At 46.5% G+C, this 17,924-nt stretch overlaps 1 protein-coding gene across 1 annotated transcript in view; it reads left to right on the top strand.

Annotated features, from left to right (window-relative positions):
• The first annotated feature begins 407 nt into the window (after window positions 1-407).
• Window positions 408-17,924, top strand: part of Ipmk (inositol polyphosphate multikinase) — a 36,104-nt gene continuing 18,587 nt past the window's right edge. Inside the window, exons 1-2 of the mRNA XM_059282176.1 lie at window positions 408-615; window positions 16,455-16,540. Of these exons, the coding sequence (XP_059138159.1) occupies window positions 477-615; window positions 16,455-16,540 (225 nt within the window). The 5' untranslated portion in view covers window positions 408-476. The remainder of the gene's footprint in view (window positions 616-16,454; window positions 16,541-17,924) is intronic.

The raw sequence follows: 17,924 nt of genomic DNA, 5'->3' as shown, positions 1-17,924 counted from the left end.
GTGATGAAGCAAACAGCGGATACGTGGGACAAGAGTCCCATCCTGCGGGGCTCTGAGCATGCTCAGTGCTGTTGGGCAGTAGGCTCAGACTCGGAACCTGCTCAGTTTGGTGCTGGTCAATCTTCTGGACGTGCTCCTGGAAGGGTGAACGGGTCTAGCGGGTGGCTTCTGCGCATGTTCAGTGAGGTGCTGGCGGGGATCCAGTAGGGTAGCCTCTGGGCATGCTCAACACGGCGGGGCCGGATCCAGGCGAGTAGCGTTTGCGCATGCTCAGACTGGTCCTGTCCGGGCCGGAGCAAGCAGGGGGCGGGCAGAGGCGGAGCCCAGGCGCCCTTATCCCGGGCGCGGGCGGCCGGAGTTCAGAGTGCGGGCCGCGGAGCGGGCAGCGCGGTCTCGGTATGGGTCCGCGCGCTGGGCCTGCGCAGGCGATGCCGCCCGGTCCTTCCTGACGCCTGACGCCGAGTGTCGCCGCCCCGATGGCCGCCGAGCCCCCTGCGCTGCGCCTGCGGCCGCCGGGGAGCACCGGAGACAGCCCGCCAGTGCCGCGCCTGCTCGGAGGCTGCGTGCCGCTGTCGCATCAGGTGGCTGGCCACATGTACGGCAAGGACAAAGTGGGTGAGTGCAGCCTCGGTTCCCCTTTCTCAGTCTCCGCTGTAGCCTGTCCGGGCAGTCCCCGGCCTCCGCTGTGCCCTGCTCCGGCAGTCCTCGGCCTCCGCTATCCTCAGTCTCGGTGGTCCTCAGTACTTCGTCGTCGCCACCCCTACAGTCACCGGCCTCCACTGTCCCCACCCTGCAGTCCCAGGCCTCCAGATCGTGGTCTCAGCTGTCCCCACCCTGGCAGTCCCCGGCCTCCCATCCGGATCACAGCTGTCCAAGGCTCTTCTGTTCCCTACCCGGCAGTCTCCGGCCTCTGCTGTTCCCGATCCTGGTTGTCCCTAGCCTCGAGTTGCCAGCTCCCGCCGCCCCAAGCCTTCCCTGTCCCCAGGGCTAGGAAGCCGGGCGCCCCCAGGCGCGGCCACAGGCTCCTAGTGGTGCGGAGAGGCGTGCCCCTTCGCCCCAGGGAAGGCGAGTGTTGATTGGAGAAGGCGTTGTTAGTAAAAATAAGGAACTTGGTTTTCTTCTCTGGACCGGGAAGTAAATTCTCCCTGGAGCTCAAGATCTGTTTATAATCGGGAGTAGTAATTGCAAAAGGGACTCAAATGCACACGATGCTAATCCGATGCTTCTCTGCTTGGTGCAGCTGCATCGCTGGAGGGGAAGAAAAAAAAAACAAACTGCTATATGTTTTTAAACTTGCCTTGGCTCATCCATGATCACTCCCTGTCCCTTGAGGAGGGTTCTCGGTGTCTTTGATTGCGCTGGGAGGCGTGGTTCAGCAGTGCAGAACCTTGCCTCCTGGGTAGGCTACACGCCCGGCTGTTGCATAGATCAGTACACAAATAAAATATGCGTTCTTTCCTTGTTCATTTTTATAGACCGCTCCTTGGCATTTGTCATGTAGTTTGTGAGTTCACGATTTATCAAACAGCACAGGGTCTACTCCAGGGCAGAGACTAATTCATCCCGCTACTCACAGTGGACATAGGAAGAGTAAGATGGACTTGGAACTCTTGTGGATAGCTGACCCGGAACAACCGTTTTTGTATTTTGTATTTTGCTGATAAAGTGGTTCAGGTTTAGGCTGGTAAGGTTATACATTTTCTTTTTCTTTCTTCAGTGGTATAGAGGATTCATTTTTAAGACCTCAGACAGGCTAGGTAAGAGCATTACCACTGACCTACATCCCCAGCTCTCCTTTATCTGTTTTTCTTTTAAGACAGGGGTTCCCAAAGTGCCACTTGGAACTTTCTGTAGCCCAGGCAGGCCTTGAACTTTCCATCTTCCTGAGTGGCTGGGGGTATAGGCATGAGCCAACAGGTCCTGCTAAGGTAATACATCTTAAGACAATCTTGGTTAAGTGACACACTTGACTGAAGTCACATTGCTATTGTGTCCTAGAATCAGAAACCAGCACCCACCATATATTTTGGCCATGAAAAACACACAGACTGGAGCTCAGCTACGTTCAGGAAATGTTGAAAGACTACGTCAGAGTTAGGGAACTTGAGGTTCTTGGCTTAGATATTTCCTCCTATGCATCATGTCTGGACTCAGCTTGCCCCGAAAGACAGGATTCCTGTAATCTAAAGGTGTTAAGAAAGTGATTGTTTCCCCGGGGGTCCTGGAGAGCTGCTTCTTTGCAAAGGAGAACAGACCCAAATAAAAATCATCTGTGATTGGCACTTCAGACTAGCTTATGATACCAGCAACCTCCTTAGACTCATTGGTGATGGATTCCAAACCCTGGCTGGGTGGCAGTGGCGCTCGCCTTTAATCCCAGCACTCGGGAGGCAGAGCCAGGCGGATCTCTGTGAGTTTGAGGCCAAGTCTGGTCTATAGAGTGAGATCCACAGAGAAACCCTGTCTTGAAAAACAAAAACAAAACAAAACAACCAAGTGCCTTGAATGTGACTGTATTTCAAGCAGTGCAGAGAGAGCTAATTTCTCAGCCAAACTGCCTAATCGAAAGAATAATTTTAGATTGCAAAGAAGGTAGTCCCCAATTTTAGTATTAAGTTTTGTTTTTTGTTTCCCCCCCCAGTTTCACTAGATTCTTTTGACTCCCAGAGATGAAATTCTTCATGTTATGCCTGCAGTCTGCTGTTTGTTGCTCTGAGTTCTCAGATATTATTTACCCTGTAGACCGCGCTGGCCTTCATCATCTTCCCTGATCATAAACAGAGATAGCAAGGGAGTCAGCAGTTCAAAGTTCAGCTGTTTAGTCTTCCTCCACTGTCACAGGGAGGTCACATTGTTGAGACCAGTGGTTCTCAACCTTCCTAATGCTGAGACCCTTTCATACGTGGTGACGCCCCCCAACCATAAAATTACTTCTGTTGCTACTTCCGTAACTGCAGTTTTGCTACCATTGTGAATCGTAATGTAAACATCCGTCTTAGATGACCCCTGTGAGAGGTCTTGCAACCCACAGGTTGAGAACTTCTGGCTTAGACCCTACTCTGCACTTCCTTAGCTCTTGATAAGCTTTTGAAGATACTGTGGCTGTTTGTATTTGCAATATATATATATATATATGTTTTTCAAAACAGAGTTTCTCCGTGTAGTTTTGATACTTGTCCTGGATCTCACTCTATACACCAGGCTGGCCTCGAACTCACAGAGATCCGCCTGGCTCTGCCTCCTGAGAGCTGACATTAAAGGCGTGCGCCACCGACACCCGGCTTGTATTTGTTATCATTTTTAACTGCTGTCACTCTCGCTATGGAACTGGAGTTTTCATTTTAGGATTGATCTTATCTCCAAAAATAAAATAACTGTTGATTTAATTAATTTTTAAAACAATGAAAAACATGGGACTTAGAAGAACCCAAGTCGGCAAACAAGCCAAGTGAAAGCGGTTAGTATTTCTGACACCGCTTTGGTTTTATGTTCCTCACTGAGATCAATCTCCATCAAAAAGGACATTGAAAACTTAGTTCTCTGGATACAAAATGTTTACCTTCTGAAAGTTATTTTAAAAAAAAAAAACAGCTTGTGATCTTTTAGGAAAAGAAAAGAGTGATGCCCTTGCTCCGATTGTCCTAGGGTTAATCACTGGCGGCAGCATTCTGCCTGTCCTTGGGCTGTTGTTTTGGGGCACTTACTACGCACGTTAACAGCATTCTGAACCTTCATACCGACGATGTAGTGGCATCTGCTCTTTTTTTTTTGATCTGTGCTGTACCTTGTGGTTCATTTGATGTAGAGGTGCGATGGGGGGTACTTGACCTGTGATGGGGGGTACTAACCCTCACCAAACACACTGCTCTCTGGTGGCCTGGTGGCCTGGTGGCCACCTGGGAGCTGCCCTTTGCCCCGCTTCAGAGTGTCTCCTATAGAGTGCGCATATCTTTGCATACCTGTTCCTCTCTCGCTAGATGACGTTGTGTTTTCTGTAACAGAAGGTGTGTTAGACATTCCTGGACACAATAGCTCACCTTGCACATTGTGCCGCCAAAACGCAACAGCCACATCAGTGTCGATCCCCAGAGTTCTCAAATGTTTGTTTCCGACCCCTTTTCTGTTTTAGTAGTTTAATCACATACCACTAGTTTCACTTAAAAGCTCTCGAAATTTTAAACAAGTAGCTTAAAGCCAGAATTGGTGCCTCGGCCAAATTTGGTATGCAGCAGTGAGGTAGTTGGTGGGAGAAATGAGGGTTTAAGCTGACGCTCATGGTAGGAACCCTCACACCTAGTTGGTGTTAGTGGTCCGCTTGTTCTGAAGTTAGTACAAAGCACCGTGAAGCTTTCAGGGGAGACGAGGAACAGCGGAGAGAGGGAAAGAGGCATGTTGCCCAGTCTGCCTTCTCAGCTCCTCACACGTGACTTTTTTTCTGAACTTTTCTGTAAGTAGGTTGCATATGTCCTGCCATTTATATAGTGACACTTCTGGGTGGATTTCCTAAGAACATCCATATTCTCTTCTGTAGCCAGGGTGTATTTATGGCATGTGGGGATTTAACTGATGCAGCTCCGTTGTTATAATCCTCACCCTCACTTCGTCGAGTTTGGATAATGTGTTTCATCCCCCACTCGTGGTCCTCAGGACAGCAGCCCTCCATCTTTACCACAGGCATTCAGTTACGACTTGCTGTGTTTGCAACACAGCCCCACCCTTTCTCTTGAGTGGTGTTGACACTGAAGAATTCACGTTACACATTTTAGGAAATGCTGTCCCCTCTCGAGTCTATGAAGGTTCCATAGGATGAGACTCAGGGTGTAAGTTTCTGACTGGAACATGATGCTCATCGGGAGACCCACGGTAGCTGGCTGACCTTTATTAGTGGTTAATTTTGGTCATTTGCTTCAAGTATGGGCCGGCTTCCCACCCCGTCGTTAGTGCTTTTACCCCTGGAATGAGTAAGCTGTCTGTGGTAGACCCGTGAAGGCCGCCGTGTGGGTATCTGGGTATCTGGACCATCGTCAGACCTCACCCCTAGATTTTGATGTATAGTGATGATTCTTGTCTAAAGCAGATGGTTGTGAAATTATGATTTTCCCCTCAATTCCACCACTGCTGTTAACACTCAGCATTCTAAGAAATCACCTCTCTTTACTCCTGTGCTTGTGCATCATTATTTATGACCCGTCGGGACGCCTGTCAGACCCAACCACAGAACTAGTTTTCCCCTTGTCGTGGGGACTTCCTCTCTGTTCCAAGTTACTCTTGAATGACATGGCCCCTCCCCAGCTGTAGAATTAGCCTTTTGGGCAAGGAACCCTGGCTCCCTTTTTAGTGGTAAATGCTGTTTCTGATTTTTTTTTTTCTCTTTTTTCAGTTCTATGATTGAACTCAGGGCCACAGGGCCACTTTCCTCACAGGAAATGACCCTTGGGATCTAAGCCTTGGGTCTTAGGGGTGTTGGTATTGGGGTGTCATCGGTGGCTGGCCCTTTGTGGATGCAGCTGATGGTGTGTAGATATTTTGGAAGTCACAGCTGCATAGCTACCTGAGTCCTTCCCTTTCTGGACTCTTAAATTTACCTTTCTCCTCTTCCCCAGTGAGGACCCTGACTCCTAGTGTTCTCAGTCTATTTATTCTGTTGCGTAATGGTATAATTTTTACAATTTTTATACCCAAATTTCAACAGAAAACAAACCTACAATAAATAACTCAAGGTCAGGTCTTTTTTTTTTTTTTTTTTTTTTTACTTTACGATTTATTTATTGTATTTGTATGTGTTTGTGCCTGCACGAGTTTAGAACCACCACATGTGTGCAGTACCTGTGGCAGCCAGAGGGCATCAATCTCCTGTAATTGGAGTGTGATCAGGTGATTGTGAACCATCGGATGTAGGTGCTGGGAACCGAATCTCGGTACTCTGCACAAGCAGTAAGTGTGCCAGCCTTTAAGTCGGCTCTCTAGACTCAAGTCAGGATTCCTACCCACACAGAGATTATGAGATTAGAAACTATTCAAAGGTTTTTGGGATTAGAGTTTTTAATTATTATTGCTTTCCCCTCCCTTTTATAGTAATATTCATTAGAAATCTAGTTGGTTTCATCTGTTTCTTCTTAAATTAGTTTCCCCCTTCCCATTTTGTTCCAAAGGTCAAAACCGTAGAAAGGGTTTGGTGTGGTGGTGCAAGCCTTAGATCCTAACACTGGGGGGGGGGGGGCGGGGTGCAGAGGAAGCAGGGCCAGCCTGGTCTACATAGCAGGCAGATCTCTAGGAGTTGGAGGCCAGCCTGGTCTACATAGCAAGTTCCAGACCTAATCCTTCCACCACTTTCCTCAGCGGTCTTCGTAGGTAACACATTTCAGTATTTTCTTGTGCATCCTTTCTGAGTTTCTCTAATAACGTAAGTTTTTCCTCCTGACACATAGGGCTGTATGCTGTAGATACCTTTTTGCAGGTGGCTTTAAATGTTCACACCATCATCATCTAAAAATCAGTATGCTGTCTATGGAGGATACAGCTTTTCTTTCTTCTCAGCTCACTGTGCCCCCGGGGTGTGTAGACCACAGTTTATTCAGCCAGTCTCTTGGGTCTGCTCTGTCTCACTGCTCAGTGCTGTGTGGTAGGTAGGCATCAGGATAACTGAGTAAGCATCTTACTTTCTATTTCAGGGCGGCCTTGCCTTTTTCTGGCCCTTTGTGACCAGGTGTAGATTTTTAACCCCTCCTCACTTTCCCTAAGAAACCCGGTGAAGTCCCGCTTGGCAATGCTTTCTCGCTTCACAGATTGCTCAGGAGCAATTGATTTGATCTCTTCACCGCCCTGAGCCCTCCAGAGCTCAGACAAGTGTCACTTTCTCTCCCTCATGCCTTCCTTCTCTAGTTTCGGCAAGTGAGTGCCAGTGTTCGTAAGAGAGGGGTCATACACAGAGTTCACCAGGCTTCCCAGACTGTTTAATGGTACTCTAAATTGTTCTGACTTTTTAACGAACTTTTTGGAGGGAGGACTTTCAAATCTATAAAACATTGCCAGAACGGCTGTAAACCGGCTGTACCCAGTCACTGTGATGGCACCGTGTGTGCAGGTGATGGTTTGTAGAATTGTTTAAGAATAAATCATATCATGACCCTTTGTTCGAATAATTGTGCATCTCCTAAAAAATACGATGTTCTTCTTGCCTACTTAGGATAAAACAATAAAATTCAGGATATAGTGTTCGGCAGGTGCTATCATTGCAATGAACCTGACCTCAAATCTGGGCTCACAGGCGGCGGGGCTGACCCTGTAGCCTGTGCTGTGAGCCCTGTGTGGCATGTTCTTTCCTCTAGTACAAGGTAGCCCATTCGGTTATCGTTGGTGTTGGTGCTCTGCCATTTGGAGAATTTTTTTATTTTTTTAGTAGTGCTAGGGAACTGAACCTAGAACCTTTCGAACTAAGCGCACACTCCATCATGGAGTTAAACTCCCAGCCTTCATATTTTTTGACCACGAATTTATTTTATTTACTTATTAGTTTGTGTATATGTGTGTGAGAGAGGCGGTGTGTACGTGTTCGTGTGTGCGGCAGCCAGAAGTTTCTATTGAGAGTCTTTGTCAGTATTGCGTTCATCTTTCTCCCTCCCCCTATGGGCGTAGACATAGTTATTTAGAGGGCACATCGTGTCAGTTTGGTAAAACAGCATCAGTAGCTTCCCTACTAGGGCTACGGCCTCTCCAGCCCGAACTAACGGTACTAGAAATGAACTCCTTCCTTGGAGAGGGCCTTCAGTCCAATGAGAAAGCAAGTGGTGGATGACTCTCATACCAGACTTGGCCTATCCATCTGACCAGTCAGTCTTGTTTCACATTGAGCCCCCCACTGAGTTAGACTGTTGGTGGCAGTTCTCCACAGCAGTCTGGGTAGCACCTTCTGGCACCATTGAGGGCTGGCCAGGAGAGAGGAAGTTCTAGCCCATTTCTACTTTGATTTCTCTATGTCCCACAACGAGGGTATATGATGTCTTACGTCTGTCCACCTTATTTTTTGAGGCCACTCACTGAGTCAGGATCTTGGACTCTAGACTAGTTGGCCAGCAGACCCCAGGGATCCCCGTCGTTGTCCTAGCCTCCCCAGTGCTGGGATTCTAGGCATCACATCCATTGTTTTCAGTGGGCACTGGGGTCAGGATTCAAGTCCTCATGATTGTTCAGCACGCATTTTATCGACTGACTCATCTTCCCAGCCTACTCTTTGTGATTTGCATGTATGTGTTGTGTGTGTGTGCATCTATGGAATATGTGTGTGTGTGTGTGTGTGTGTGTGTGTGTGTGTGTGTGTGGTGCAGGCATGTGGAGACCCAGTGTTGATATAAGTTGTCTTCCTTCATTACTCTACTGTATTCATTAAGGCAGGTTCTCGTGCTAACCCTGAGCTCACTGATTCTAACTACTTGGGCTAGCCAGCTGGCATAGGCATCCGTTGGCTCTACCTCCCAGTAGGCAGCCACCATGCTTTCTTGGTTGTGTGTGGGTTCAAGGCATCTAAACTTGGGGCCTCATTTGCATGGTAAGTGCCATCTCCCCTTTATTTTAAATGTATTTATTTATTATTATTTACTGAAGCAGAGTCTTATGTAGACCAGCCTGGCCTGGATCTCAGTGTGTAGCTCAGGATGACCTTGAATTGATCCTCCTGCCTTTGCCCAAGTTCAGGGTGATAGGGATGTACTACCACATCAGATAATCATGATCTGTTTGCAGCATCTGAGATATGAGATTTTCACATACCTTCAACTGTCTGATTATTTCATTATAATTAGGGTCAGAGACAGATTGAGCAGTTTTGACATGTGAGTTCATGTGTTCTTGGATTATATGGCACAGGTTATCAATGGCATTGCTATTACCAGAACTTTGCTCACATGGCTAAGTGCTGGCTGTTGGTATTTCTACCTTGGCGTTACCATTTTTGCCATTGTAATCAAGTAACTTGGGAGGAATATTTGAGTGTTGTATACCCCTTTTCTTACTTATTTAATGTGGTAAGCATCCACTAAGAATTGCCAAGCTCATGTATCGCTGGGAAGGCCACACCATGAAATACTCCCGTCTTTCTCCAGTAGTTGGCATTGTGTGTTGGGGACCCACTTCTCTCCCCATGAATTCTTTTCTAGGATATACTAAGATGTCTCAAAATTCAGTCAGCGGATATTACCCATATTGTTGCTGCTACTTTTAATCATCACCAAAATGCCATTCTCCTAAATTTGGACAGTGGCAGCTTCTGGAGGCCCGCTCCTGTGTCTCTTTGACATTTCCTGTTTTTTTTTTTTTTTTTTTTTTTCTTTTAAAGTGTCTTCTCTGTTTCTGGCATAAAAAAAGATGATGCATGCTTGTTTTGTGTCTTCCTTGTTCCGGCCCCGGAACTGGAAGGAACTGTTTGTGTCTTTGAGAGATGAGCGGCATTTCAGATCTGGATTCCAGGTGTGCTTGGTGCTCGTGTGTAGTTCTGCTTGTCCTTTGAGCAGACTGAAGAAAGAGACAGACAGCCTCATACTTCATGTATCAGGGTTATGTGTGTTTACCTGCATGCATGTGTGTGCATGAATGCAGGCCCTGGAGACTGCAGGCAGGGCCCCGCCCATGCACAAGCTTGAGCAGCCTCTCCCCGGGCCTGTGCCTGTATTTTGAGCCCAGCATCTTAGGGCATTGTCTCCTATCTTCTCAAAGCATGATTGTGTTTACTCGCTTTGAAATCCTAAATAAACTTTTGTTCCTGGAAAATTGTTCTCATATATGTATTGTTGCTGTATGAATTTTACCTTTTTTTTTTTTTGAAATGAGGTCCCTGTAGCTTAGGCTGACTTGGGACTCCTGTGTAGTCCAGGTTGCTCTAAAGCTCATATAGGCATGAGGTACCTACCGCTCCTGGCTTTTACCATTGCTCCTGGCTTTTACCATTGTTTATTTTTATGAGGTTTTTTTTTTTTTCTTCTTTTGCCTACTTTGTCTGTGTACCACTTGCATACCTCTCGTGCCCATGGAGACTAGAAGAGGCTTTCAGATCCCCTGGAACTGGAGTTGCAGACTTCTGTGAGTCGTGATATGGGTGCTGGGAATTGAACCTGGGTCCTTTGAAAGAGTAGCAAGTGCTCTTACCCAATGAACCATCTCTCCAGTCTCCTTACCAGGTATTTTTTTTTTTTTATGTTTGCAATTGTGGTTATTTATTTTTTAAAGATGGAATGTCATGTAACCCAGGCTGGCTTTGAGCTTATGTAGTCGGGTGACCTTGAACTCTTGATACTCTTGTCTCCCAGCCTCCTAAACTGGGATTAAAGGTATGTGCCACCATGCCTAATTTATGCAGTGCTGGGGATTGAACCTGGGGACTCTGGCAACAAGGCATTGGTTATACCCGTGGAGCTGTTCCCAGCCCTTGTGATGGTGTTTATTTGAGATTATGGTCTGTACTTTTCTTAGCCATCTTTGTTGGAGTTTTTAGAGGTCACATTTATACTATTTCATGTAGAGCGGTGGTTCTTAACCTACCTAATGCCTAGACCCTTTAATATAGTTCCTCATGCTGTGGTGACCCCCAACCATAAAATTATTTCATTGCTACTTCATAACTGTCATTTTGCTACTCTTATGAATCGGAATGCAAATATCTGATATGCAGGATATCTGATATGCAACTCCCCAAGCAATCAAGACACACAGGTTAAGAACTGCTAATAAAGAGAATTGACTATAGAGAATAGCATTTGGGAGGCTGAGGCAGGAAGGTCAAGGCTGGCATGGGATGGATAGTAAGTCCTAAGTCATTCCAAGCTAGACAGCCTCTCACCAAAACCCTCTCAGACTGACCTCAAAACAAACAAACAAGTTGAAAAAGATGTGTGTTATATTATGTACCCCATTATATTGTGTACCCTAATAAACTTACCTGGGAATCAAAGGACAGAGCCAGCTACTAGATTAGACATAGAGGCCAGACAGTGGTGACACGCACCTTTAATCCTATCACTTGGGAGGCAGAGATCCTTCTGGATCTCTGAGTTCAAGGCCACACTGGGAACAGAGCCAGGTGTGGTGGCACACGCCTTTAATCCCAGCACTTGAGATCTCATGTCTTTGCTTGGGAAGGACACAGGCCTTTAATCCCAGGAAGTGATGGCAAGAAGCAGAAAGGTATATAAGGCGTGAGGACCAGGAACTAGAGACTTTTAAGCAGTTCAACTGAGACCCTCAGGGGTGAGGACTCAGGCTTCCAGTCTGAGGATTCATGGAAACGGGATCGCCTGAGGAGTTGGTGAGGTGAGGTTGGCTGTGGCTTGTTCTGTTTTCTCTGATCTTTCTGCCTTCACCCCACTATCTGACTCTGGGTATTTTATTATAAGTGTTACAGAAAAGATTCGTGTTACAGAAAGATGCTATCTTATTTCCTGAGAAATTTGATGAGATGACTATTGCTATTTTTGTTTTTGTTTGGTATTGTTGTGTTGGGAACAGTCTCTAGGAGGCCATTTTGGCTCCATTTGGATATCTTTCTCCTCCCCACCACCACCCACTCTCTTGCGATGCTGATGATTAAACCCAGGGCTACACACATGCAGGGGGATCTCTGTCAGCAGCCCCTGCCTCAGCCCTGGCCCCTAGATTTGTTTCTTCCTGTGTCAGTTTTAATAATGTGCATCTAAAAGAATCTGTCTCATGGAAGTGGTGGCATTTGCCGATGGTAACCTCATGAGCCTCTTCCTCTTCGAATGTTCATTTATTCCTGATAACGATAATTTACCTTCTTTTTTCTTCGTCTGTTCAGCAAGTTGCTTACCAGTTTTCTAGACCACTTACTTGATTTCACTGGTTTTTGTCTGTTGTCCTTTGAAAAAATTATTTATTGAGACATGTTCTTACTGTATCTCCCAGGCTGGCCTTTAACCCTTGACCCTCTTTCCTTGCTTTGGGAGTTGGGGGGGGGGGCGGGATCACCATGCCCAGTGTCAGTTTTTATTGAATTGGCTTTTTGTTTATATGTATTTATGTGAAGTTAGTACATCTTTTCTAACATATTAGGTGTGGCTCCTTTTCCTGAATGATAGAAATATTGAATGTCTTCTTTTTACGTTTATCTATTTGGAGGTGGTAGGAGATGGGCAGGGTGCCCGTGCGGAGGTCAGCAGATAACTTGTGGAATGTTCTCTCTTCCACCATGTGGTTTACAGGGATTGTGCTCGGGTCCGTAGGTTTGGCAGCCAATGCCCAAACCCACCGGGCCATCCACTATCGGCCCCAGACAGAAATATTTACAACTCCTCTTTTCACTATGAGTTGCGCTGTGCACACTTCGTGTGTTTTTGCTATCACTTGGAGTACTTTCTCATATCTCCTGTGGTTTGATCCATGTGTAATTACAGCAGGGCTGTTTCCTTCCTATGATTTGGCATTTCCCCACATGTCTTGCTATTGCTGCTGTGGTTTGAGGGTATCTTCTGCAGGATTCCAATCCTTGTCGGTTTGGGGCGTGGTAAATAGAGCGTTTATGCTTGAAGGACTTGTGTGTTCTGTTGGATGTAGTTCTTCCTCCTGTCCTGTCTTCCAGATGACCTTGACTGTGCAGGGATTTTCTACCTCAGCTGGGACTGTAGTCACAAGGTGCGAGCTGGGTACAGCTTCTCTGCTATATAAATTGGCCGTTTTTTTTGCTGTTCAGGTTTTATATATCATTACAATGCCTGCTCTGCCAAATACCAGAAAGTCTTTGTGAATTTGTTTATTGTTTCAACTTGTCATTTTTGCTCCCTGTATCCTGAAGCCCCGTTAAGCCCCATTACACATCTGTAATTTTATATCATAATCAACTGACCTTGTCATTATGACATGTCTTTCTTAAATATGAAAAGATTCCTTTCCTTGAGGATCACTCAGTGGTTAAGATCGATTTCCCAGCACCCACATCTGCTGTAACTCCAGCTCCAGAGGACCTGATGCTCTCTTCTGGACTCTTTAGGTATCCACATCCCACCCCACCCCCACAATGCACATACATATGCATGCAGACACATACACATGCAGACACACACACACATACATACATATGCATACAGACACATACACATGCAGACACACACACACACACACACAAGACCCTAATAGATGTTTATGATAGTAATTTCTGGAAGGAAGAAAAACATAAAGATATAAATTGAAATCACCTAGAATGTTCCTCCTACATAAATCAGTTCTGGTTGTTGGTTTTTTTTTTTTTTTTTTTTTTTTTTTTTTAACTGGAAGGGTCTCACTCTGGAGCTTGCTAGGTTAGCCTGGCCTTGAACTTGAAATCTGTGCCTGCCTCTGCCTCAGAGTACTGGAATTAAAGGCATGTGCCACCACCGTACCTGGTTTCCTTTCACAGCAATTTGAACATGTAGTTACCATTTTTCTGAATGCTTATTTCTGAAATGTTAAGCTCTTACAACAGTGATTATTGTGGTGAAAGTCAGTATTGAACTTACTACCATCATCGCATGCAGTAGCATCAGCCTGTGAGCTGTAAAATATTTGTTAGTGTATTATTTTTACATATGTGTATATGTGTACCTGAAAGAGTTTGTTTGCACCACGTGTGTGCGGTTGCCCGTGGAAGGCGGAAGAGGGCATCGGGTCCCCTGGAGCTGGAGCTGCAGACATTGGGAGCCACCTAATGGAGTTCGGGGAGCTGAACCCGGCACCTACATAGCAGCCGGCTGTCTCCTGCCCCAGTCTGAGACTCTGGGGTGTTTGCAAACTCCATACCCGCTCAACACTTGCCTGTCCTTGCTGCTAGCCTTTGTCCGCCACCATTCTGCTTTCTAAGAACGTGAGCGTGTTAGATGCTTCACGGGAGTGGAATCCAGAAGTACTTGGCTTATTTCAGGTTGGAAGGTTCCGAGGTATTTGTTACAGCAGCTGCAGCTGACTCGTCACCTCCGAGCCCCGTGGCTTTGAAACGGGTCTTAGGTGTCAGTTCCGGTGCAGCTGACTCACCAGAGGATTGCTCTCAGCTATTGTTTTACTCTGTCTGCCCCTTGTATGCCCGGGCCTCAGAGATAGAGCCTCAGGTGTTCCTGCCCCTTACCTAGGTACACTTGATTGTTGCTGGTCTGGGACTCAGAGCTGGCGTAAAGGCATGTGCCATCATGCCTGTCCCTTTCCCTTTTATTATTATTATTATTATTATTATTATTACTATTATTGGTTTTTTGAGACAGGGTTTCTCTGCATAGTTTTGGTGTGCCTGTCCTGGATCTCGATCTGTAGACCAGGCTGGCCTAGAACTCACAGAGATGCGCCTGCCTCTGCCTCCCGTGTGCTGGGATTAAAGGCGTGCGCCACCACCGCCCGGCTATTACTGTTTTTTGTTTTTGTTTTTTTGAGACCTTTGTAACTCTGGCTGCCCTGGAACCTGCTATGTAGACCAGGCTGGCTTAGAACTCAGAGATCTGCCTGCCTCTGCCTCCCGAGTGCTGGGACTAAAGGAGTGCGCCACCACATCTGACTTCCCTTGTGTTTTGAGACAGGGTCTTGAACTCCAGCTGGCCTTGAACTTGTGGCAGTCCTTCCTCAGCCTTCCTTGGTCCGGCTAGCTGTTGGCCTCTCTTAAAGTTCATTTTGCTCTTTTCTTCTGTGATAATTTGATTTACCCTCCCAGATCATTCCCATCTCGTGTGCTGTGTTTTTCGGTTCTGGAATTTCCTTGGGTTCTCTTAGTCTCTGTACTTTTCTCCAGTTTCTGTAGCATACACGGGATTTTGTTGAACATACTTGCTTCCTAATTATAATCATGTGGCCGTCTTGTGTCAGCATCTGTTGACTGCACTGTTCTTCCCCTTCTTCGGTATGCCTCGTAATTTGCTATTGAACACAGGGCATCCTGCTCACAGAACGCGGGAAAGCAGAGTGAACAGTTTTGCTTTTTCCTCTGGAGGGCCTCTCTCCTCTTCACAGAGCTCAGGAGAACCATGCTGCATCTTAGTTAAGGGCTGTTGTCTGTTGTCCTAGCAGCGTGGAGCTTGCTGGTTGGGATGTGGCTTTGGTCTCAGATGCCACAGTTCAGTTGGCTTTACTCACCTGGGACTGGGATTATGAAAACTTATTTTGTAGGACCCAGTGGTCTGCTCCTGTGGGGTTATATAGTCTTGGATCCAGTCCGCTCCTCCACACAGCTGGCTACAGTTGCCTGATTGCTGCTTGTAAATAAAATGTCTCTGGGAAGCTCCCAATTGTGTAGACCTGCTGTGAGAGGCACGGGGGCAGGTGTGCTGCTCTCCTGGCTGTTAATGCCTCGGTTTTTCCCTGTGGGCTTCAGCCCAGGTGTCTGTGCTAATGCCAATCTTCTTGGCTGCAGGAGTAGAGGGCATGCTTGCCCTAAGTTCCCATCTTCAGAAACAGGTTTCTCTCCAGCCATTTTCAGTTACATTAGACTAATCCTGTGGTACTCGAAACTTCTCAAGAGCCAAGCTTTCCCTTGTAGCTTACTCTCTCCTTCCTTCTGGTGCTTAGATCTTAGACTTCTGCTTTGTCTTTAAATTATACATTTTTTGCCATTGTAAAGTTTACGTCACAGCAGGGTGTGCAGGCACACTCCTTTAATCCCATCACTCAGGAGGCAGAGGCAGGAAGATCTCTGAGTGCCTGGTCTACAGAGCAAGTTCCAGGACAGCCAGGACTGTTTCACAGAGAAATCTTATCTTGAAAAACCCCCGCAAAAAAGCAAACAACAACAAAAAAGTTCATGTCAAGTGCCAAAAAGAAGTATAGATACAAGTGGAGTATCTTATAAAATTCTAAGTAGAATTTTGTCCCAATTGTCATGGTTCTGTGAAATCCCAACAGATAGATTTAAAATTTCAGTACGTAATGAGTACTGTTACTTACATTGTGCCAATGTTGGTGTGCATGTGGTGACTTGGAAAAAGACTCTTGTGTTGCATGGACAGATTATAGAAAGGCATTCTTGACCACTCCACTCTGGGACCTTGCACAGCTGTGCACAGTACATCTGAGCTGGGAAGATGAGAGAATTATAAAACATTGCCAAGTATGAAATTCGTATATGGCTACTGTAAACACACATTTTTTTCCTGTTTATAAAAATGAGCTGGATTTGTGTTACTGCTTTTTGTTTTCTTTATTTAATCATAACATATCATAGAAAATCTATGACTGAGAAGTTTCTAGAAAATCCAGGGGCCCCTAAGAGACTCCCTGAGGGAGAAGAACTGAAGATAATAACGCTTAAGTGCGCGCTGGTCTCTCTCTGTAGCAAGTACTGAAAATGTTAGTTGAATGTTAAAACTTCTGCAACAAGTAACAGTAAACCTTTATACTTAATGGAAGTGGTTGGCCTGCTATTTCAGTCAGGAGCAGATGCTCCCTGGGAAGCAGGGTACCATAAGCAGAGCATTGACCATCGCCTGATTTCTGTTGTGCAGGCATACTCCAACACCCAGATGGTACAGTTCTGAAGCAGCTACAGCCGCCGCCACGGGGCCCGAGAGAGCTGGAATTTTATACCATGGTAAGTGACGCAGGGCGCTTTGTTGTTTTACGGGCCCTTCAGTTCTCTGCTGTGACTCAGAGCGAGAAACGTGTTTGACAGCATGCTCCGGGTCCCCCGAGTAACAGACGAGCTCCGTGCTTTGTGGAAAACGGTTTATCTTCCAGGGTTTCTGCTGCAACCTAGTATTTTCTGTTCTGTTTCACGTCCTGGAGATCCTTATTCTGAGTCACTACATTGATTTCAATCAACTGGTCGTGACCCACAATTTGAACAACACTCAACAGAGAATTTGTCGCTCTCAGAAATGCTAAGTTAGTGTTTTTATTACAGCTTCTTAGAGTCGTGATTGTTTTGCCTTGTTTAGGTGGGGCCGCACTGTATATCACAGGCTGGCCGAGGACTCACAGTGCCCCTACCTCAGCCTTCCCAGGGCCGGGTGCCTCTATGCTCTGCCTCTTCCAGTCTTCAGTGTGTCTCTGCACTGTGGGAGAAGAGCTCATTCCTAATACCCCATTCATCATATGACCCAGAATGTTTTCTCAGCGTGTTCACAGTGTTCCGTGACCACCAACTATTTCTTAACTTCAAAACGTTTTAACCACGGGGCTCCACCAGCCACAGGTTCGCTTTCCCCCCCCACATGCTTGCTGGCTTCTGTGTGTCCTCTCGGGTAATCTTGTTCAGATATTTCTCCCATTTTGCAGTTGAAGTGTCTATAAAACGTTCAGTTACATCCTTACAGTGTGGATACAAGCCCTGATCAAACACAGCCGCTTGTCGGTGTTTCCCGCCATTCTTCTCACTGTCTTGGTAGTGAGTGTCCTCGCAAACACAAAGTCATGCATTTTGATCAGTGTTTCTTTCTCGCGTTGCTGTTTGGAGAAAGGGTCTTATTCTACAGCTTAGGAATTTACTCCCAGCCGTCTTCCTCAGTCTCCCAAGCACTGCGGTTACGGGTGTGCACCACCACACCCCACTCTAATTGGTTCTGTTTGGGCTTGTATTGATTTTCCTGGCTCTGATAAGAGAGCAGGGAAGGTGCCTCCACCCCACTGGGAGCTCCTTTTTCCTCTCTTGTTACCCACTGTTCTGTCCCGTGTTGTCTCTGACCCTCTGAGAGCGCTCTTCCAGACAGTCCTCACCTAACACAAGGAGTGGGAGGTCAGGTGGTGTGCTCACTCGCTAGGGCCGCCATAACAAAGGAACACAAGTTGTTTGGCTTGAAATACAGAAGCCAAGTGTTTCACTCTTAGCCTCCTGGTCAGGCTGCAGTCAGGAGTTTCTTCTGAAGGCCTCTCTCCGTCTCCTGCTCATAGGCTGTCTCCTCAGATCTTCTTCTGTGGGGTTTGTGTCTTAATGTGCTTCCTGAGAACACCCTCAGCATGACAAACCCTGGTTTTAA

This window comes from Peromyscus eremicus, chromosome 16_21 (assembly GCF_949786415.1).
Source record: "Peromyscus eremicus chromosome 16_21, PerEre_H2_v1, whole genome shotgun sequence".
NCBI classification, from domain to species: Eukaryota; Metazoa; Chordata; class Mammalia; order Rodentia; family Cricetidae; genus Peromyscus; species Peromyscus eremicus.
This window is presented reverse-complemented; position numbering and strand designations above follow the sequence as displayed.